Genomic DNA, 23,594 nt, shown 5'->3' with positions numbered 1-23,594 from the left:
AGAGGGGTGACGAGGGGGACGAGTTGGCGGGGTAGCCCTCGTTGAGAGGGTGATATCTGAGCAAAGGCGTGGCAGGGGTGAGGCAAGTAGCAATGTGGGTCTGAGCAAAGAGAATTCTATGCAGAGGGAGCAGAGAAGGCAGATGCCCTCAAGTAAGAGTGCTCCTGGAGTGTTCAAGGTGTCCTGGGGAAGCCAGTGTGGCCAGAGCCAAGGGACAAAGGGGACAGAGGAGGACAGATGAGGCTGGTGGTAGATAATAAGGAACGAGATATTTACCTCTATTAGGGCATAGACCCTCAAAATAATTCCTTTGCTCAAAAATATAATATCAGGTTCTTTCTTCTACTATGCTAAGATTGGGGGAAATCAAGTCAGATTATAGTCAATAAAAAGTGTATTTTGTAGGGGGTGAATGAACACTAGAAGGTGATGAGAAAGGGAGGGGCCCTATGTGGGGTCCTTCTAACTTTTGGGCGTAGCTGTCTAGAACCTGAGTTCATTTGAGAACTCCCTGTACACGGATTCTGGTTTCCTCAGAGACAACCCATCCCCAACCCTTGCCATAGCCCTCCCTCCCCCAGCATGGCCATTCACAGGACTATCTCTTGGGAACTCCTTCCCTGGCTGCCATCCGCCCAGCTTTCTTGGGGCTCTTGGGCCCTTCTGTTAACTCCCTCTCCTGGCCACTGCTGATTGGTCCAGGCATGGGCACCCAAATGACCAATGGGTCAATGATTCCCTTCCTTGTTTTTTTTTTTTTTTTTTTTTTTTTTTTTTTAATAGGACCCTGGGGAGAGACTCAGAACGGTCTCATGCTGGTGATAGGATGTGTCAAATATAAAACTATCAGCAGGCATGGGTGAAAAAAAATATATGTGTGGAAAAGACCTGTCTGTAGTGAGAGAGAATAAAGCAACTCAGAAAGAAGAGAGGTGAGAGAAGGAGAGACTGGAGGGGGGCCCTAGCTCTTGGTTCCAGTTGTTTCTGACGCTGCATTCTTGTTCTCCTGCTGTTTGGTTGTTGAAGCTTGCCTTGGATTCTGGGGGCAATACAATTCCTTTTATGCCTAAGCTTGTTTGAATTTGGTTTCTCTCATGTGCAACCTAGATAACCCACTGCCTATTTCTTTTATCTTTGAAGTTACTCAGAGGCGTCTACACCAAGTTTCATTTTTAACAACCTCCCACCTGCCTTCAATTTAATTTCCTTTAGAAAATGCTGGCCATGAAATCTGCACTTCTACGGTCTAGGACAGTTTTTATGTCCCTTTTCTATTTTGTGAGTTCCTCCATGAAAACGGTTTCCATGGTCAAAGGCATTTGGGAAATAAATGCTGTGTGCAATATTACTTTCTTGGAGATTCATGATGTAGTATATTAAAGAATTTCTTCAACGAATAAATGCATTTCACTTCATGTAAGCAGGGTGCCCAGATCCTTGTTTTTCTGTGACATGTAATATCTCCAATCCTGACATTCCAGAGGGTCCATGTGTGATGGATTTTCTTTTCTTTTCTTTTCTTTTCTTTTCTTTTCTTTTCTTTTCTTTTCTTTTCTTTTCTTTCCTTCTTTCCTATAAAAACGTTTATTTTTGATAGAGAAAGAGCACGAGTGGTGGATGGGCAGAGAGAGAGGGGGGACAGAGGATCCGAAGCAGGCTCTGTGCTGACAGCAGTGAGGTTGATGCGGGGCTCAAACCCATGAATCGTGAGATCATGACCTGAGCTGAAGTCAGACAGCCAACCGACTGAGCCACCTAGGTGCTCCAAGCCTGCCTGCTTTAAAGTGGCATATTCCCAGGGTGCCCTGCAGAAAAATGTTTGGCCAAGAGGGCATCCTGGTGTGGGGGGCATTATAAGCCTGGAGGAAAGGGCACTTTTGATAATTTTCATAGTCATCTCTATTCGCTAAGCATGAGCGCATAAGGCTGGGTCCTCTCTAAGAGGGTGCCTTTTTCAAATTCAGTCAGGCACCAAAGGGCCTTCCAGTCAGCCAGAATTATACCCAGAAGAATGGTTCCCTCAATGCTTCCTTAAATTTCTTTTTTAAAAAAATTTTATTATTCACTCTTGAGAGAGAAAGAGAGAGAGAAAGTGAGAGAGAGAGAGAGAGAGAGAGAGAGAGCAGGGGAGGGACAGAGAGAATCCCAGGCAGGCTCCGTGCTATCAGTGCAAAGCCTGACTCGGGGCTGCAACTCACAAACTGTGAGATCACGACCTGAACTGAAATCAGGAGGCGGACACTTAACCGACTGAGCCGTCCAGGCGCCCCTACTTCCTAAAATTTCCGAGAGATGAAGCTGTCCACGTGGCAAGGCAAGGGTGTGGCAGAGGCTCTGCTTTGAGCAGATGAGACTCCCAGATGTTGAGTTGCTTCAGGACCCACCCACGTTATAGGGTTGGCGGGACTATTTGGAAGAGGCTCTGGTTCTGGGACGGTTTGGCAGTCCCCCCATGGTCAGCATTATCACCCTTCTACTGTCTACAGTTTGCGGAAAGCTCTCATGTGCTTCCTTCAGCCATCCTGTGAAGTCCATGGGTTTATCTGTGTTATCGATCTCTATTTTACCAATGAGGAAACTGAGGCCCATTCACTCGTCTTCAGTCACATAGCTAGTAAAGAAAGGAAGAGCTGGGGATTTGGTCTCTCTAGCATCGCTTTCCTGTCCCACTACACTGCCTGTCATCAAGTTGTCTGCGGCTGCTCCCTCAATAGCCATATTTCAGTTCCTTTCTTCTCCATCCTCATTCAGATATCTCTGATAAAGACTTGGGAATTAAGAGGAGGTAGGAATGCCAAGGAAGCCAGATGGCATCTATGGGGCCACAGGGCTTGGGGGCGTCTAGCAGGCAGCCTCCCTCCTGAGGGCCATGATGGGACTAGGCCTGCCCACATTCCTTTGGAGCAAAGACCAGGCAGCAAGGTGTGGCCATGCCTCCTCAGGTGGCCCCACGGACAAGCATCCCTCACCTGCCAGAGTCCATCCCTCATCCTTCAGCAGGTGTGTACCCTCACTCCTAATTCCATGAGACTCACTCCTCACCAGCCCAGGAAACAAGTGGCTTTGAGGCAACCAGAGTCTCCAACAGGTGCTCATTGCTCAGTGACTTCTCAGCCCGAAATGAGGAAGCCTGGATGTAAGGATTCAGGCCACCGGTTCCTCATTCCCATGAGCCACATTTCAAATGCTCAGTTGTGCCTACGGCATTGGACAGTGCAGCTAGAGGGCATTTCCACCGCTGCAGAAAATTCTTTGGGACAGCACCGATCAGTCTCTCCTCTGACCGGTTTCTGCCAGCCCTTGCCCTTGCTCTAACGCCCTCCTTCTTCATGAGCCTCCTTCCCCAGCCTCGGAGGCAGTTGTTTAAGTGAGAAGTGCCGGTGGATCACTAAGAGATAGCTCAAGCTGCCAGCAGGAGTGAGGCTGTCCTCTTGTGCATTCTGTGTGCCAGGGTGGCTGTTCAATGAGAGGATAAGCCCCTGAAAGGCAGGGCATCTGGTGTCTTGTGTATCCCCGACCATGCCTTGCACGGTGTTAGGCACACAGCAGGTCCTCGATCACGTTTATGGTCCACCGGGGCTAACTGGTGGTCAAGGGGCTTGGGTCAGAGCAGCACTGGCCGGGCCGTGAATTTACTGCATGATGTCCAGTACATCCATCACTTCCTGCCAGGCCTCAGTTCTCCCTCCACCAAGGCACAAGGGGATTGGCTGGAATAGATGATCTCAGAGCTTTCCTGCTCTTTCCATCCATGGCTTTGGGAGACAGAGCACAGATTCCCTGGGGTAGGACCCCCCCTGTGATTGGAGCCCATTTTATCAGCAGCCAGCGCTCAGACCCAAGGCCAGACCCCACGGGGGGCTGTGCTGTGTGAAGATGTCTGTGACAGGTGCCTGGCATTGTGAGTGTGTGTGCATGTGTGTGTATGCCTGTGTGTATACATTTGCTTTTGCTCCCAAACCAAGGTCACAGGGCAGGAAATCCAACATTATTGTGCAAAGGCATAACTAACCTCTAGTCAGGCTGTGGGCGTGACGTCTCCAGGACTCATTTTTATTGCCCCCTTTCTCTCCTTTTCCACACGTGGCTCGATAAACAAATACGTCCTGGTGTCTGCAAGGCAGAACCTCTTCCTGGGGATCAAGACCCAGCTCCTAGGGCTCAGGGTTGTCTACAGATCCCCATGGTCACAGGACACAGGCTGGTCTCAGGGATGTTCTGGAAAGCCAGGCTCTGCCGGTCAGCTCTCAGGGATGCCAGAGCTCGGCACGAACGCAGACCTCCCTTTGTTTGCTGGAGGGCAGGGGTACTGAGTTTAGAAAATCGGATGGGTCCGAGTAAGCATCTCTTCGGCAAGCAGCAGATGACCTGGAGCCTGAGGTGAGCCACCAGAAGGCACTGCTGGGATGACGTATGTGGGGGCCATTTTGCTTCTCAGTTGCTGGTGCAGGAGGGCCAGGGCCAACCACACTGTGAGGGAAGTGGCTGTGCTCACCTCTCCCCGCAGGGCGTTTGGGCGATAGACACGGGAGGGAGAGAGTGGTGGTGGGGGCAGCTCGGAGTCTGCGGTGGGTCCTCCCCAGGGTAGGAAGCCCTGGCTGCCCTCAGAGGCCCAGAAGGCCCCAGGCACGGTGAGGGCTGGACCTCAGGATCGGGAGGCCAGGCTTTTGGAATCATGGGGTGAGGGTGGCAAGAGGTGGGGGCTGGGCTGCTTGGCCTCCACCCACCTCAGCTCCAATCTGAGGGCCCAGGGCCTCCTTCCTGCTGGAATCTTCTGTCTCCTCCTCCCTTCTATGGAGCCCTTCTCCAGGCCCATCCTTGACCCCTGCCCGCTCGTCCTTGTTATGCCCCGAACACAGCATTACTCTTATTTTGGGCCTAGTTTGCAGCCATGTCCCACTCGTGGGCACCTCTTCACTCTCTTCATCTGGGAGAGTTCTAGAAGCTGCCGGTGTCCTTAGACTTACTGGCTGCATCACACCAGTCTCTGCTTCTCTCACCTTCTTCTCTGTCTGACCTTCCTGTGCCACTCTTGTGAGGACCCACCTGTGTAATTCAGAGTAATCCCAAGACTCTGTTCAAATATATAATTTTTTTAATGTTTATTCATTTCTGAGAGGCAGAGAGACAGAGCACGAGCTGGGCAAGGAGGGGCAGAGAGAGAGGGAGATGCAAAATCTGAGGCAGGCTCCAGGCTCTGAGTCATTAGCACAGAGCCTGATGCGGGGTTCGAACTCACGAACTGCAAGATCATGACCTGAGCCAAAGTCAGACACTCAACTGACAGAGACACCCATGTGCCCCCAAGACTCTGTACAAATGCCCAGGGGAATATGATGCTTTCCCTGAACATCCTCCCCTCAGGGGTAGGATGCTGTCTATGTAGCAGGGGTACACTCGTGTCACATTGGACTGTAATTGTGTGTCTCCTCCTCAAGGTTGTGTGACCAAGGACCTGGTCTTTTTTTTACCTTAATGTCCTTCGTGCGAAGCCCGACACCGTATACATGGCTAATGAAGAGTTCGCCGAATACATAAATGAATAAACATGTACATGAAATAGCTCTGGGGCCTGTACACATGCCCCCTCCGGCCCCCCCCCCCCCCCCCCGCCCAAGGGGCTCATGCAAGCATGGTGTCAGGCCCCCTGAGTCCATGCCCTTTGGCTTTCCGACCCTACAAGCTCGTCCACCTTCCCCCAGTGGGAGGACCCTGCTCTCCTTTCTACTGGGCCTCCCGGCTGGGTTGGGATAGTCAAGATGGCTGGAAGAGGAAGATGGCTGACCCATGTGTTCATGTCTTCCTCTTCCCTGGAATCCAGCCACCTGCCTGCCCAACCATATCTTCCTCCATGCCTCCTTCCCAACACCTGCCTCAGCCTCCCTGCCTTCCTTTTCCAGTGTTGCTGTCATCTGCCCCTCCCCTACCTACTGAAATCTGAGGAAACCCAGAGCATCACGGTCCATGCAGGGACATCTTTACCCTTCGCTAGTATGTTGTCACCCCCCGCTCCCCGATAGACAGTAGTCCCTCAAGATAGCCCACCTGAAGCAAACCAGTCTTTCAGAGTCCTGCACCCCTCCGCCATCACCCACAGCCCGAGTCCCTGTGCCCAGCTCACCTGTCTCTCCCCAGATGGGCAGGTACTCATCTTGCTGAATGTCCAGCATGATCTCCAGCCCGTTGCCTGTCCCGCCCTTGACCGTGGTGAGCAGAGGTTTGCCATCCTCGCCTGAGTTAAACATGTAGCACTTCCCATATTTTGTAAACACCTGGGGGAGAGATGAAAGGGAGAGAAGCCCGTGAGTGACTTCAGACTAGAGATGGGTGAGACCCGAGAAGTGCAACATCAGGCCAGAGTCCCCACAGCCCGTCATGGTCAAGCCCTCTTGGGGACCGATGATTCCTCACTGTGGCTAATGGTCTGACTTTTGCCAAGTGGGATTCTGGCACCCGAGAACAAACTCAAGAACAAATCTGGATACCCTTTGATGTTTGTTGCCATGGGATCTTGTCTCTTCTCCCTCTGGGCACTACTCCCCCCGGGACACCGGATGGTCCTGCCCACTTCCAAATGTTGACTATCTTTAAGCCAATCTGCATCTCCAGCCCCAAGCTCTCTCCTGGGCTCCACACACACTGGCCCCACTGCCCGAGGAGCATGACTTCCGGGGGACCCATGGCCCTCTGACACTCAGAGAGTCCCAGGGGAGCAAACTTCCTCAGGTCCTCTGCCCCACCAGATGGGTCCCCTGCCCTCATGTGCCAGGGAATAGCATCGCCATGTGCCGAGAGGCTCAAGCCAGACCCTCAGGGTGGCTGTCCACTCTTCCTCCTCTTCACCCCCTTGTCCAGTTAGCCAGCAGGGCCTGGGCAAGGCTGTCTCTACGTCCAGCTTGCACTTTGCCTTTTCCCTACTGCATTGCCATAACTTAGGACCCAGCCATTGTTTGCTTGGGCTGCTGTCATTTCTTAGTTGGGCCCCTGGATTCCAGACCACCTTCTCCAGTCCATTCTCCAAGTTCACTGTGACTCATTCTTTCTGAAATGCAAGCCTCATCTTGTTAATCCTAGGCTTACAATCCATCGCGGCTCCCCAGCTCCCATAGGCTGAAAGCCAGGCCCTCCATACCTAGCCTTCTGTGATGCCCTCTGCCTACCCCATCCTACAGCTTCCCATCTGTGTCCATGGAAATCCATGAGCAGGGAAGCTCCGTGCATTTGGGGACTACACCTGCTTGTTAGCTGAGGTGTCTATCTGCAGTGCTTAGTACAGCACCTCACATGGGGGGTGTTCCAGATATATATGAATGAATGAATGAATGAATGAATGAGTGGGTGGGTGGATGCCAGATCAGATGACTTACAGCACCACTGGATGTGCCCTGCTGGTTCCTACACTGGTGGCTTTCTATTTGCTGCTTCTGCTGCCTGTAACTCCTCTCACCCCTCTTCCTGCCTGGATAGCCTCTCACAGTTGTCCAAGACTGGATTGATGTGTCTCCTCCTCCAGAAGCCTTTCTGAGCCCCTGGACCAAGTTGGGCTACTCCCCTTTTCACTGCTCCCCTCGCTCCTTCACCACGGCAGCTTATCACATGCCCCAAATAGTTGGTCTTATATCTCTTCTGAACTTCTGAACTTGACTCTGCCATTCACTTCTGAATCCAAGGGCTTAACAAATTGTCTGGCACACAGTAGGTGTTTGTACCGCTTTGGCTTGACGGATTACATGATTACAAAGACGTGGTGTGATGGTGTGGGAAAGGCCCGGGGCAAGGGATGCAGAGATCTTTGTCCAAGTTTGATGTTGCCACTTATTAGTCATGTGACTATGGGTGAACCAAGTAAACCCTCCAAGCCTCAACTTCTCCATCTATAGAATGGGATTATTAGTCATGTGACTATGGGTGAACCAAGTAAGCCCTCCAGGCCTCAACTTCTCCATCTATAGAATGGGATTATTAGTCATGTGACTATGGGTGAACCAAGTAAGCCCTCCAGGCCTCAACTTCTCCATCTATAAAACGGTAGTGCTTGTCCTTTCTTTAGCTACCCCTCAAGGTTCCTGAGAGGATCAGCCGAGGTAATACATGCAAACGTGCTTTGAAAACTCTAAAAGCTTTCTACAAATGCTATGGGTTATTATGCTTACATAACTGCTTTGGAACCTCGAGCTGAAGCCAAATTATATCTGGCAAAACTGGCTGGAAGGGAGCCAGGCCAACTGCACTGGGTCTCTGCGGCCACTGAGGTTTGGGCCCAGGCCCCTCCTTGGCCATGCTCCACTGCACTGTCCCCTCCTGCAGCATGGAGGCCAAGAGGCAGCTCTTTGGTTTCCCATCCTTCCGGGGGGGGGGGGGGCCCAGGTAAATAGCAGGGGTGGGTGCTGGAAGCTGCCTTTCTCATGCAGATCTTGAAGGCCTGATGAAAGGAAGGAAGAGAGGCCTCTACAGTGTGCCGGACACACTGTTAGTCACTCATCTGTGTTATCTCATTTAACTCTTGAAGCCATGACTCTGTGGGTATTGCTGCTCCCATTGTGCAGAGGAGGATACCAAGGCCCAGGGATGTTAAGTGACTCGTCTAAGTCACACAGCAAATAAATAGCGACGCTGAGACACAAACCCATGAGTGTCTTAACACATGCTCTTTCTGGATGTGCTCTCCTGGGTCTTGGTCCCTGGGACCTTTCTGAGCCATATACTGTTTCTCTGTGCCTTGCCTTTTCCATCAGCCAGTCAATAGTCACATGCATGCGCTCCTACTATGTGCAAGAATTAGGAGGATTGCCGAGAAGTACAAGCCCGGCTTCCAGAGACCACATTTTCGTCACCATCCAAAATGTCTCTGAGTCCCTGACTAGCTGCACTATTTCAGGACAGCCAAACCCTTCTGCTTCATGGTGGGGGAGAACAGCTGGAACTGGATTTTTCAAAAAAAAAAAAAAACAAAAAACCCTGAGCTTTATCATGTAGAGCAACTGCACTTGGCTAACGAATCTGTCCCCTGGAGACATGTTTGCAGGGACCACTGCAATGAACGGATGAGAGAATTTTATAGTGGGTGCATCTTTTGCAAGGGGTTGAACACATCTGGAGTGACTTCTGGGTGCTCTAATAGAGTTTTTCTCTGTAGATCCACTAAATATGCTTGTTGCTTCCAAAATTAATTATACTATTAATTGCCTATCTATCCAAGGAGATTTGTAAGGAAAAGTACATTTCATCTTCGCACCAAATTACTGCAAATTCCAACCACCCCACCCCCCACCCCACCTCCACTTGGAACTTGGACTCCAGAATATTGGGCTGAGGTTAGAATGTGATGCCTCCTCCTAGAGTCGACGGTGATCCCAGCCCAGTGTCTGAGATCCAAGATGCGCTGGGTGGGGGCTGTTGATAAAGGGCATGGACCCTCCGTGAGCTCCCGAGGGTGATGACAAGGCACGAGAACTCCGAGGGGACTTACAGACCATCTCGCCCACCCAACTTACTTCATAGGGGAAGAGACGCAGACCTGGGAGAGAGGAAGCAATTTGCCTGAGGCTGTGCAGTGAGGCCGTGTCTGTTTGGGACCAGACTCCTGGTTCAGTCTGCACTTCCTTTACTCCAGTCTCCCTCAGCTTCTCCACTTACAACAGGAGAGGGAGGCTCTAAGGGATTGCTACCTTCAGCTGATCATTGACAAGAGTGCCTGATCTGCGGCGGGCACTGGGCTGGCACCATGGAAGCCTCATGCATTAAAGTCTTCCCATGTAGAGGAGGGAGCAGACAGATCTTTGTGATAGAGACTCACTCCCCATCCGTGGCTGTCCCCTTGCCGGGCCTGGTACTCGTCCTAGGCCCAGGTGGTGGCCTCTGCAGGGAAGTGTGGTCAGCGTGGTGGTGACCAGAGAGGCGGGACACTGGTGGGTGACCACTCCATGTCTGAGAGATGGCCAGGTTCTTTCTCAAGTCAGGATCACCATAAAGAGGCCTGGGGCACCTGGGCGGCTCAGTTGGTTAAGCATCTGACTTCGGCTCAGGTCATGATCTCACAGTTTGTGGGTTTGAGCCCCGCATAGGCCTCTGTGCTGACAGTTCAGAGCCTGCTTGGGATCGTCTCTTTCTCCCTCTCTCTCTGCCCTTCTGCTGCCCTCTCTCTCTCTCTCTCAAAAGTAAATAAATAAACCTAAAGAAAAAAAAGAGGCCTAACCCCCTTCTGCATCTTCCTGGTGCACTTAGGATAAGTCCCCAAATCGTCACGGGGCCCTGTATGGTTCAGCCCCGTCTCTAGTCCTCCCTTCTCTCACGTGCTTCGAGCACACCGGCCTCTTTAGTTCCTGGAACGTACAATAAGCTCTTCCCCCCGTAGGCCCCTTCCACAGGCTGTTTCCTCCACCTACCGTGTTCTTCGAATACCCTCCGTCTACCTTCCTGTGATTGCTTCCCCAGAGGCCTCGCTTGAGCACCCACCACCCCTGCTCCCGGCTTCCATTTCAGTTGGGACATCCTATCTTACGACCTCATACCTCCTGTTTTTTCCTTTACAGTGCGTATCAGAGTGTGCAACTAGATGGTTGTTCACGTGATTGTCCGTTGGGCGCATCTTCCGCCAGACTGTAAGCTCTCAGAGGGCAGGGACTGGGTCCGTCTGGATGAACGAATGAAGGGGCTAAGGTACTACCAACCCATATCCCCTTGCCCTCCCCTGGGAGGTGGCCTTCGGGGCCGGCCAGCCTTGCTGACTCTGGCTGGAGCTGGGCCTGACCGCGTATCCCCCACTCCCTCCCCTCCCTTTGCCTGCTGAGGCCGTCTCGGCTTCCCACTTAATTGTACCTAAGCAGTTTTGCTTGCTGCTGCATGAAAGTATTAGAGGAAATAATCCTCTAGGAACTAAGACAGTCTCCCTTTGTGGGGGCAGGAGAAGGGGCTCAGAGGCAGCGAGGCTCACGCTGGCTGCACGCCTCTGTCAGCCTCCCTGCCTGTGCTGCCGAGGCCTCGGCTCCTGCCTGGTGTTTCTGAGAGGATTCTTTTCCTCTCTGCTCCACATCAAAGGCCTCAGAGCTATTTACACACCACACAAGTTTTGCTACAAACTTGGGACAAGGTGCTGCTCTCCTTCCCTTCCGGGGCATAACGATGCGTAAGTGTAACACACGTTTCAGATTTAGGTCTTGTCGTCCCCAGCCAGAAAATATAATTTATTGAAGTCCAGGCTGTCAGGCCCAGCTCGCTGCTTCTTCGGACCCGCCATTCTCCCAGGCATCCCTCTGCTCTCCGGTGAGTGCCGACGGCCCCATCGCGGGTGGCCGGACTGGATCTGCTGGGTTGCTAAGAGTCTAGGATTGCACTCAGTCGGATTGGGTTGTACGAGTTAGAGGTGCACATTTCACACCTGGCTCTCTAGGAGGGAGGGGGGTTCCTGAGATAAAAATGAGCCCCGTGCCCGGCACCGTCATTGCTAACATTGGCACGGCGCATTATGGTGTAGACAGCTTACGTACAGCGTCATCTTTCTCAGTGGCCCCACGAAGGGAAGGAAACTAACAGTTCCTGAGCCTGTCTTCTGTATAGGTCCCTGCTTGGCGTGTCCATAGGTATTCTCTCTTTCCTGATCATGGTCTAGCTCTCCTGATGGGGAGGCATCTTGTGATCACATCCCTATTCTATAGTTGAGGAGACTCAGGCTGCTGGGGAGGTGGGTGCTAGAGCTGGGATTCGCAGGTGAGGCTTTATCACCAAGGAAGTCAGGAGGAAGGAAGCCCGGGTTTTGGGACCAGACAGGATGCCATCAAGACAGATCCCTGTTTATTTGTCAAATCCGTGGCCCCCAACACAGCATTTTCTGCTCCCAATGCATTTCCTCATCTACGAACCTGGCAAGATAATCTCTTTTTAAAAACGTTTATTTATTTTTGAGAGAAAGAGCGTAAGCGGGGGAAGGGCAGAGAGAGAAGGGAACAGAGGATCTGAAGCAGGCTCCGTGGCGACAGCAGAGAGCCCGAGGCGGGATTTGAACTCACGAACCGTGAGATCATGGCCTGAGCCCAGGTCGGACACTCAACTGACCTCCCAGGTGACCCCTGCAAGATAATCTTGCCATGTGGTTGGAGGGCCTAAGTGAGAGAATATAAGTGGATTGGTTCGCAGGATTACATAATAGACACTTTCACTAGTTATGAGTCCACACTAGGGGGGAGCCACTACGTTTTTCCTTTTCAGCAGAAGAGAGATTAGTCATTTGGGTTCCGGGTAGAGAGTCAACAATGAATTGAAGAATGGGAGGTTGGGGGTTCCTGTCCTCTCCGCGTATGGCCCTACCATACCAAGCTTATCTCAAAGTAGGTAGAGGAGATGAAAAACGCTGTGTGCTACTGATTGCTTATTCCTTAATAATGCCAAGCCTGTTGCTGAAGCCCTGGGCAGCTGATGAGATTACTGGGGCCATGGAGTTTTGCAGGAGAGGGAGATGCTTCCCATGCCTACAACCCACTTCGAAAATCTGCATGTGAATTCCAACCGAATTGTAACGAGTTACTGGCATAGTGGCAAGACACCACCAATCTGAAGCTGGCACGTTCTAAATGAGAGGGACATGGAGGTGGGAATGGGGAGAGGGTCTCACTGCCTTCCCAGAGCTCTTGGAGCAGCTCTGAAGTTGGTACCTTCCCTGGAGTGCCATTCACTTTACATTTGCCATTACTAACGTTTGCAGCAGCCCCGTGAGGTGGCCATTTTCACCAATCCGAGGCCCAGAGGGGCTGAGCCAGGTCGCAGAGCCGGTCAGCGGAGAACCCAGGACAAAATCCATTTTTGCCTGGTTCCAAAGCCGACACTCTTTGTCCCCCGTCCCTCACAGGTACAGCTCATACCCTCACCCCTCTCCCAAACTGCTCTGCTCCTGGCCAACTGAGATCGGTGGCTTGCTAACGCAGGGTTCTCCCATCCGGTAGTAGGGGAGGTACGTCTCAGAGTCAGAGGCATCGTGGAAAAGCGCAGGCATCTCATCCAAACTTCTCTTTTTCACATGTGAGCCCAAGGTCCACGGAGGGCAAGGGGCCTGCCTGCAGTAGTTTGGGAACAGAGCTGAGCTCTGACCTGGGCTTGATGGCCTGGGCCTTTGCTCTTCCTCTAACGCCAGGGGCTAGAGATAATGGCCAGGATTCTCTTCTCAGGGCGTTGCGTCCGGGAATAAGAGAAAGATTGGCAACTGCTGCTGGCATCCAGGCTCAGAGTGACCTGGCAGGGGCCCCTGCCTTACGGAGTCCGGGAAATGCAAAGTGGAGCCCTTTCTGGGGAAGGTTAGGAACGGCCGATACCCACGAAGACACAGTTTTCTGGTTCAATTAATAGTGCAAACAACGCTTCTCCAGCATGTACCTACTTAAGAAAATAAATTATGTATAAGCTCCCTTAAGGATTGTTGAAATATCCACTCACCAGCTCACAACTAAGCCTGCAAGCTTCAAACCTTCTAGTCCATTCATTAATCCTGACCTTTAGGGCTTCTCCTAGGCAGTCAGTTTCTTGTCTCTTCTTGCTTATTACACTTGAAGGAAATGAAACTGTACAGCTCCAAAGTGCGTCTAACATCCAGCCTTTCCCCGCCCTCGGTTGCCTGACTTTTCCTTTCAACGAGTTACTGAAATTTCTCATTAGGCTGTTTTCAACACAACACGCACATTAAAGCCAACCGTGTAGTCTTGTTTGGTTTTCCTCTTTCAAACTCCTCAAACGCATTTTGCACCATTGGGAAGTGAGGAAGTCTGTCAAATGGGTTACCAGGTTTCCAGCATGCGAAAATGAATCGGCGTTTTGTTTCCTGAAATTGCAATTAACGTGTTTGAAAATGAAATACGGCAGAGGGACGGATGCATAAGGAGGCTGCCTGAGACGGTCGGCTCTTTGAAGGCAAGGACCGGATCTTGTTAAAATGTTTGTCTGCTCATTCATCTGTGCCTGCGACAGGAACTCTCGACTAGCTCTTGCATCCCAACGACTGCCGCACGACTGTGTTTTCCCTCCAAGGAGATTTAGAAAGGCAATTTCAGCCAATACCCGTGACAGCACCTCCACGTGGTAGGTGCTATTCCTGGAAGTGAGGGAGCGAGGGGGACGTGGTCTCTTTGCAACCACTTGTCACCTCTTCCCAACTAGGGGGTCACCATCTCTTTTAGGACATTGTTAATATCTTTCTCTGTGGAGGCTCCCTCCTGGAGGGAAAGGGAAGAGCGGACAATCACTGAACATTGAGTCGAGCGCTGTGCCGATCGCTTAGTGACCCTTCTATCCTTTAAAGTTCACGAAGCCCATTGATGTAGGCGTTATCCCTCCCAGGGTGCCGACAGGAAAACTGAGGCTCCGAGAGGCTAAATATCTTGTCCAAGGTCCTATAGCTAAAGAGTGGTTCACCTGACCTTTTGTTTTATGCTCAAAGGTTGTCAGAAGTCCTTTTGACATTATTAGAATGTACGAGACGGTGATGTGACCCCTTCCTCCACGCCCCTGCACCCATCTGCTGGGATGTGACCTTTCCCGTGCGCGTTTCACTGAGAGGCCCTCCTGCCTCCTCTCTCCAAGCCTGAGTGCAGCCGGGGCCTTGTCCAGCGGGAAACTGTCCATAAAGCTTTAGATACCGTGCAGGGGGGGATGTGTGAGCCCCATGCAGAAGGAAAGAGCATCGAGCAGCTGCAAGCCTGTCAGCTGAGAAAACAGCATGAAGGGGAGGGGTGGGTGGCTGAGTGTTCTCCTCTGATTCAGATGTTTTGTGAGCAAGTGTGCTCGTGGAGGATGACTCATGGAGACACAGGGCAACTGGAAGGAGCTCCGGTTATTCCCCTGGAGCGTCGTCGGAAATGCCAGACCTCTGCTGCTGAATCCCTCCTGACAGCTCACGCGAGAATCCCACACGGGGGCTCCGCTTGAAGTTATGAAGTGGGACGTGGGGAGCCAGACCGACGCCTTTCAAGTCGGGCTGCGGCGTGGCTGGTGGGGGGCCCGGGGCCTGACTTGACGGAAGTTTCAAACGGGCTTCGGCAACAGGTTGGCTGCTGTGTCTGCTGAGGTCTCACTGTCTGCTTCCTGTGGACAGTAAGGGCCGTGGCATCTCATCTCTGGGTACCCAGCGCCTGGCTCCACGGCCGGCACATAGTAGGCACTATGGGAGATGTCTGGGTAAAAGAGAAAAGTCCAGCGTGCACTTGGGAACCAGGCAACCGGAGCTTCCAATGCTGCCTCTGTCATTTCGTCTCGTTGGCTTTTGATCCTTCATCTAGGAGATGCTGGCAGGAGTACCTTTCAGTAGAATTGTAAAGATCAGAAGGACTATAATGGGTCTGAGAGTGCTTTGTGTGGAAAAAAACCCTCAGCCCAGGCGGGGGAGCATTTCTGTTTGTGGTTTGCATCATGCCCAAGGCCCTGCAGGAGCAGGGGAGGGACGGAGCTGTTATTTTGACGTGGGAATTGAATCCGAGATGTTCCATCTGGGGCCACGGTCACAGCTCGCCCGTTCATTCACTTAGCGAACATCTACAGAACACCTCCCGTGTTCTAGGCGCCGCCTCAGGCGTTGGGGACACAGAAATGAGTCAACGTTTTAGGAACTGCCCGGCCCCAGAGGGTGGCCCTGCAGACGATCCTGGGTGGTGGCGGGTGCTGTAGGAACGCACAGAAGGCAGCTGCCTGGGAGGCTGTGCGCGAGGGGGCTCTGGGTGCCTGTTGCAGAATTCTCTCTAGACACCAGGGTATTTAGCAGGTTGAGACGAACCCCTGGGCCTGGCTCCTGGTCTAAGAAGGGCCATGCTGATGCGATCCAGAAGGCCAGAGGTACCAGTCCAGGCCTCTGGCTGCCTGGCTGAGCCCCGCCTACCTGCCGGTCTTTCCAGCTCTCTTCCTCTTTTGGAACCTAACACCCTGGACGACTGTGGTTTCTGCTAAAAGGTGGGCAGGGTTTGTGGAAGACACAGACTTTGGAGTCAGATTATCCTGGCTGAACACCTACTATGTGCCAGACACTGTGCACAATGACTAATGGAGCTTAGTGGTCAGATAGCAGATAATTATTAAGACAAAGATGGGGTGACTGAGAGGCATTTGGCACCTGGTTCTGCCCAAAGATGCTGTGTCAGTCCCAGAGCTCCCCCCGCCCCCACCCACCTCCCCACCCCAGCCGCCCTCCAGCCTGGCTCTCTAATCTGCCCATTGCCAACAGGTCACCAAGCCAAACCTAAAGTCACAGGGCCAAAGCAAGTGGATAAATAAAAAGAACACATTTCCGGTGAGTCAAGTCTGACTGGGAAGAGGATCCCTTTCTCTGTCACCAGATATGGGGAGCAGGACCCAGGAGGGGTCCCCTGCCTTTAAGGAGGAAAGAAGCCCAGAAAAAGGGGAGGAGAAAATGCAGTCACAAACCATCCATAGCCCTGTTACGATTTTCTTCTGCTGACCCTACTGACCTGATTCCTGCTGCCCCAGGCTGTGCCAGCATCCAGGCAAGGCGGACTGGGGGCAGCATGTGTTCAAGGCACAGCAGCCCAGATGCACTGGGATGCGGCCCCGAGTCCTGCCACATCTGGATGTTGTGGGGAGTGGGGCACCTCCTAGTCTATGTTCGGATTACTCACAAGATGATGGATGTACCTGGGTTCACGGTCCCCGATCCAAGTTCTTTTTACAGTTGCTTGCTTGATCCTGCCTGCTGGACTTATGGGACTATGTTACTTGCTTGGCTTGCCCTGTGGCTTTGCCAGATCTCTTCTGGAGCATTCCTTGGCTATTCTTGTATAAGAAGTTTGTAATACTCTTGCTGGATATTTCTGCTCCCTTGAACTTCACCTTTCCCTCACCCTCCCACCACCTATTCCCGGGGCTCGGGTGGGCTTCACCTCCCACTGTGAGTGTGTCTTATACCTGGATGACCAACCCTGAGATAAGACACGAGTCACTCTGTGCACCTGCCTCATTGCCCGCCTGTTGGGAATTGCCTTTTTTTTTTAGCAGGTGAGGGATGAGGAAGGGAGAGGAGGGAATCAGAAATGTGCTCTGCTGTGCTCCTGATTAATTTCACATTATTCTACAGGGCTGCATGGAAAACAATGCGTCAGTAAAAACCAAATGACGGTTTATGATGTTTGCACAGGAAAAGCGGACGTTCCAATGAATGCCAGGGCTGAAAATAATCCCAAGGTGGGCTGACTCTAAAAGCTGATCAAGAAAAGGTCAAATCGGTAACTACCCACACGGCACTGAAATCCTCATACTCCATTCCTACCGATTTCACGCCTTCTCATTAAAAACGTATTTCTAGGAAGTGCTCAGAGAACGTCATTGTCTTCTACTCTTCCCAAGGGCTGGTCTTAGAGGTTGGGTAGCACGTCATTTTAGTAGCAAAGCACGTTCAAAACCATCACAGATTCAGAAATGCGGAGGGTTTCCGGTAGTTCAATCAGATTGCTTTCCTGACATGTGGAATGCAGACTGGCTGGCAGACAAAGAGCGTGCATGGCGCCACTCTCCTTCATAGGTCCCACTGATTGGCCACAGCACTCTTTCTCTCTGGGCCGGGCACTCTTTTTATTTTTTCCCCCAACCCAGCAATGCTGGTTGACACTATGAGTCCATTCGATGAATAAGGAAGAGACAAATTCTGTTTGCCATCCTTGTTTGTGCCGAAAGAACGCAACGTCTACCGGTGGTGCCAGGGTTTCTGTAACAAGGGGCAATTCTTGAAAGTGGGGGAAGGTTTGGGCAATGCGAGGGGCACAGTTTCGGGGAGTTAGGGTAGAAGGGGCTCTAGATGGTGACAGAGGCAGAGGTGGGACAGCACACTGCGAGGTGTTGCTTCGACTTGGCTTTGGTACCAGGATAGAGCGTGCATAGGCTTTGGAATCAAATCCCATTTCTGGCATTTCCTGGCTTTTTAAATGGCACTAATAGTTTTGAGCCTCCCCCTGTCTCAGATGGGTAGACCAGACCCCCTAGGAGACCGCGATTTTTGTTGCACCACAGTTCCTGGACTTCTGATCAAGTATCAAAGGACCTGAGAGATTAGGGGCTTTCAAAACGGGAAACGAGGCATTTCATTGGATAGCCGATGAGCAACTATTACATGTCGAATACGCTGCTAGGTCCTGGGAATACGAAGATAAATTAGAGGGGGACACCACCTTCAGGTAGTTCATGAGCTATCCGGGTAGAAATGGAGATAAAACAGCTTCAGATCATCAGGGAGACAGAGCGGCTGGAAGACCGCCACCGATCAATTTACAGAATGCAGCTCTGGAGGGACAGTTACATGAAGCAAAGTCCACTCGTGTAGGATTTGTTCCAGCCCATCATCCCTGTTGATCTGTGTGCATTTTCACCAGGGCCTCCGTTTAGCTCCTGCTTGTACATCAGCATGCCCTACAGGCTGCCTCACTCCCCAGCCCCACCTCATCTCCTCACCTCCAAAGCAGGGCCTGGACTGGGATGGGGCAGATGAGATGTCTAGGGCACAGCACTTAAGGAGGCACTCCCTTCCCGGGGCTGAAGTCCCACCCACCTGAGAGTGAGCACCTCCTTAAATTTTGCACCCCAGGTGCCCTGCTCCAGACCCAGCCAGAGGAAGATGGGTGGAGACATTGGTGATGAAAGCGGCATGACAACCGGTTGTCACAATAAGCTGGCAAAATGGACACTGTTGTCCCATTCTCAGATGGAGAAACTGAGGCTTAGAGAAGGTGAGTGACTTTAGAGGCATCATGGAGCAGGGAAATGCATGCAGGATTAGTGGAAGATCACACAGGGGCTTTTTACTAGGACACATCCGCGGGTGGACCTTGGGCCAGTTGCTTATTTTCTCTGAGCTTCTGGTTCCTCATCTGCAGAATGGGGATATTAGTGCCTCTCAGGGTTAGATGGTGACCAAGTCCAGGCACTTCCAGCTTCCGGTTCCGTGACCCTGCTTCCCCATGTGTCAAATGGGCTGGCCACACCTGCCTCACAGAGATGCCACGGGCACCAAATGAGATGATGGGTGTGCCGACCCAGAGTCAGTTCTCAAGAACTGTGGGCAGGAGGAAATGTCAGTTCCTTAGGCCTTGTTGTGTCTCCAGCCCTGTCAACTGTTCTCCTGGGGTCTTAGGGCGGTGAGCATTTGTTTGGTGAGCCTTTGGGAGGTTCCCGATGATAGGCGCAGATCTTCCCTAGAGGGATAATTGAGACTGAATACCTGCTACCTTGATGCGCTTCTGTCATGATCCCAATCCAAACCTCCCAGAAACCCTGCTTTCATTGCTCTCATTGTTAGGGAAGAAGCAAGAGAATCCACAAGAGCCTAAACCACTCATGCAGCAAGGCAGGGGCAGAGCAGGGTCTCCGCCCCATCTATTGGATGAAGAAGCCTCTGCGTATCCCACTATGACACAGCCACCAAAAGAACATGCTAATATTTCTCAGCAATGGAGCAAAACCTATGATTTCCGTGTTGCAACTTGCCGGAATATAAATGAGACTGAAGGCAAGCCACTGCGTGAAACCTGGTGAGTGCCAGCTGCTTCTTAGGCACGGCGGAGGGACGGCTTGAGGCTCTGCAGGGTGGCCCGGTGGTGTCGCCGAGTCATGTTATGAGTCTTTGCTGTGTCCCCAAAGGTCAGCTGAAGTTCCACAGCCCTGTTCCCCAAACACTGGAGACATGAGGGGCAGGTTAGCAGCTCTCTGCAGGTTTAAGTCTTGTAGCTCCTACCTTGAGAACATCCCTCTGGCTAATTTCCTCCCCTCACCCCCTAGCGTCAGCCGTGTGCCAAAACAGTGCTGCTCATCTCTTCCGGTTACCTGCCGCAGCCTCCTGCACGGTGGCCCCCTGCCCCCACTCCTTTCCCTCGTTCATTTTCCACATAGTGGCCACGGGATCTTTCCGGAAGGCAGACTCCTTCCGGAAGGAGGATTAAACCCTTCCATGGCTGCAAACCCGTTGGCTGGGTTCACTGGGGAGCTGGCAGGAGACAGAGACTTGCATGCAGGAGGTGCATCACGTGAGCCAGCGTTCTCGCGACGTGCATGCACATACCACCCCCATAAGGGAGCGAAGGAGCCAGGAGAAGTCCCCCGACGCACGTGGAGCTAGAGTGGCCCTTCAGGGTTGTTTTGAATGGAGACAAGGGGACAGCTATCCCACGCTCACTGGGTTTGGGCCCCTCCGGGGGAGGGGACAGAACCCTGGGTGGGGTACCCCTCTGCGCTAGAGGACAGTTCCCAGAGAGGGAATTTCTGGACTCGAGAGCTGTCTGCTGCCAGTATGCCAGTCACTGGGTGGGCGAGGGGCTCAGTCCTGCAAGGGTGGGCGTCCGTCATGCTGCCATAGTCCCTGAATCGGCCTCAGTTCCAGGGGCTTTGGAAGGAAACCAACACGTGCTGGACGGATGCCAAAATAAACACATCCATTATTTGTCTTTCTGTTCTCCATCCCCGCACTGTGGGGCCGTGTCTTCCTTGTTTCTCCCAGGGCTCTATGCAGAGCCCCACTTCTCATAGGTACTCCACAGAAGTTTGTCGAGTGAATGATTAGAAGAGAAAGACTAAAAGAACCAACGCTGCCATCAGTTTCATAAGGAAAGATAAATTCGCACACAACTTTGCTGTCCCAAGCCTGCACCAAGTGAGCATAGCTGTATGGCCCCGTCTCAGGAACCCGGCCTCTTCCGAGTGGAAAATTTAGCAGGTGGGCAGGACCTCCCACAGCAAACCTCTGCCTACCAATGGCTCCAGGTCGAACGGGCCCCGGGGAGAGATTTGGTGAGGAGGAGACCAGGTCTCCTTTTCACAGTGTCTTAGGCAGCCAGGCCCCCGTTCTCCAAAAACAAAGAAATGGCTGCAGGAACTGGGGATATTTAGAATGAAAAAGAGCATACTTAAGGAGGACCACAGCTGCTGTCTGCAAATATTTGAAGGGATACCATTTGGAGGAGGGAGTATTATTCCCTACCCCTGTGGGGAATAGTTCTAGGGTTTCAGCTGGTCGTAGGGAAGAACTTAATTAAAAAGCCCAACAATAATCTTTATGCAGAAATGGACATAAATCTCTATCATAAAGACATAGTTACACAAGTGTATCCATTTGTCGAAGCAATACAGGTAAGACACGTGCATTTCAACGTGCACACACTGGATAACAGAAAGGAAATGTTAAATCATCCTTATCATCATTATCATCCTTAAATGAGGGATGGAGGGGAGCAGAGGTAGAGAGGAAATAAGAACATCAAAACGTTAATATGGTTCAATCTGGATGGCGGCACATGGGGTTCATTATATTCTTCTGTTTACTTTGTCTATGTGTGAACGCTTTTGTAATAAAAATAGATATATGTTAATTATTTTTTCAAGTTTATTTACTTTGAGAGGGGGAGAGAGAGAGAGAGAGAGAGAGAGAACGAAAGCAGGGGAGGGGCATAGAGAGAGGGAGAGAGAGAATCCCAAGCAGGCTCCGTGCCACCAGTGCAGAGTCCAATGTGGGGCTCAAACTCTCCAACTGAGAGAGCATAGCGTGAGCCGAAATTAAGAGTCGACGCTTAACTGACCGAGCCACCCAGGCGCCCAGATGTATGTTAACTGTTAAACAAAGATGGATTGAATGGGCTATGTTGGGAGACAGTGGGCTTCCTGTCACTAGAAGTTTTTATGCAAACACCATAGGCATCCTCTCAACACCCTCACCCCGCAAGAACCTGGGATGTTGGAGTATGTTGACAAGAGCAGGAGACTGGGTCAGACAGTCTTGGTCAAGATCCTCACCCTTTGCCTCCTGAGGGAGGGAAGCTGGCTGAGGGTCTGAAAGAGAGCTAGAATCTTCAGAGCCAGGAACCAGCACCAGAGAGCCTCACTCCAGATGGTGGGAGATGCTGGGGTGCAGGCAGGGCAGGTACCCGAGGTGTCTGGAAAGGCCCCTGCACCTGCCGGGAGGTGAGTGGATGGAACGGGGGGATGGTGGAAGTCATGGCAAGGACTCACGGGTTTGCAAAGTAGTCTGAATCAGTGACAACGTGAATTTTTGGAGTCACAGATCCATATGCCATTGCTACTAGCTATGTGACTCCACCAAGGCACTCAACTGCTATCAGCCTCAGTTTTCTTGTCTGGAAAATGGAATATAGGACCCATCTCCTAGGGTAGTTGTGAGAATTAAGTTAGTATAGACAGCCATGCTCATTACGGTCGTTACTGCGTGCAAGGGGGAGATGAGCCTAAGTCAAGGCAGGTGCCAATGGGGAGGAGGAACTAGGACTTGAAGGTCGATCTCAGACACCAGCCACCACCGAAGGGACACAATTTAGGGATGGCTAAAGAGGGGACGGTGTCTGAACGGGTCAGCTTGGCTTAAAAGATAGGGGAAAAAATCTACAAGGATCCTCCCATTGATAAAATTCCAGGATTCTCAAGGGATCCCCAGCGATTTCCTGGAGTAATGCTGGGGCTTTCTACACTCTAGCTTATCCCCATCTCTTGTAAAGGCGCACGGTGCTGGACGGCTGTGTGTCCATGCTGCCTAGGACAGTCTCCCTTTGGCAGCTCACATGGTCCCCAGACCACTCAGCTGCAGCTGTGACCCCATTCCAGACTCTGGCCAGTTCTGACCGGGCCCGGGGTCATAGGGAACCCCATAGATAGGAGAGGCATCTTTAGCTCTCTATCTCAGCTCCTGGTATACAGTGCGTGTCTCATACATGACGCCAAGTAAACAAATAGGTGCTTGAGCTATATGTGGGGACAGGTGCCTCAGCCAGGCCTGCCCGCTCTGGGACTTGTGTCCCTGGAGGACCCACGGCGATGGAGGACCAGCCCACCCTCCTCCAGCTGGGCCCACAGAGCCCCAAGAGGCCGGCTGGCAGCCACTGGCAGCAGGTGGTGCTCCCGGCAGATGGCAGTCGCCTCTTCATTTCTCGGCAAGGCTCAGAGCACCGGCACGGCCACCCACCACACGCACCATACATCAGAAGCCTAATGGTGCGTTTTAGAACATAAGCGGTAACCACCCAAGGGAAGGGACCCGGGAAGGGAATTAAAGCCAGATGCACAGCAGGGAGGGAAAAAAATTTGAGAAGAGACTCCGAGGAAACGGGGCCAGATCCGGAGGCAGGAAAAGGTATCTCCCAAGAACATACTGACCAGGGGAGTTCATTTCACTTAAAATCAGTGCCCTTTATGGAGAGCTGGGCTGGACGCTGGGACCCTGGCCCATCAGCACTTCCTGGACTGGGCCTGCCTGGCCCGGCCCTGACCACAGCATTCTGAAATGCTTTGTGAGCGCCTCCTGGCCGCTAACTCAGTTTTCCATTCAATAACTATTTTTGCACACCTACCATGGGGCATGAGGTTATGTACCATGGCATTTAAACTCATGGGTTGAGAATCAAAATGCTTGGATTCAAATGCTGGCTCTGCCCCTGCCCCAGGGACTTGAGTTAACCCTCCCCGCCTCAGTTATTCCTTGTAATAACCCCCACCTTACAAAGCTGTCATGAGGTGTATATCGTCATGAGACAATATGGGAAAAGGGTTTAGGACAACGGTGGATACATCCTCAAGGGTCTCTGCCCACCTGAGGACACACTCTAACATTCAAGTGGAGGGGACAG

The 23,594-nt window shown here is 52.0% G+C and overlaps 1 protein-coding gene across 1 annotated transcript in view; it reads right to left on the bottom strand.

The window, feature by feature from the left end:
* Positions 1–23,594, bottom strand: part of ASIC2 (acid sensing ion channel subunit 2) — a 1,013,351-nt gene that overhangs the window by 81,043 nt on the left and 908,714 nt on the right. Inside the window, exon 2 of the mRNA XM_040455226.1 lies at positions 6,122–6,272. Coding sequence (XP_040311160.1) covers positions 6,122–6,272 — 151 coding nt within the window. The remainder of the gene's footprint in view (positions 1–6,121; positions 6,273–23,594) is intronic.

The sequence above is a fragment of the Herpailurus yagouaroundi genome, unplaced genomic scaffold, assembly GCF_014898765.1.
Source record: "Herpailurus yagouaroundi ecotype Mexico unplaced genomic scaffold, PumYag 215, whole genome shotgun sequence".
NCBI classification, from domain to species: domain Eukaryota; kingdom Metazoa; phylum Chordata; class Mammalia; order Carnivora; family Felidae; genus Herpailurus; species Herpailurus yagouaroundi.
The sequence above is the reverse complement of the archived record's forward strand: the minus strand, read 5'-3'. Positions and strand labels throughout refer to the sequence as shown.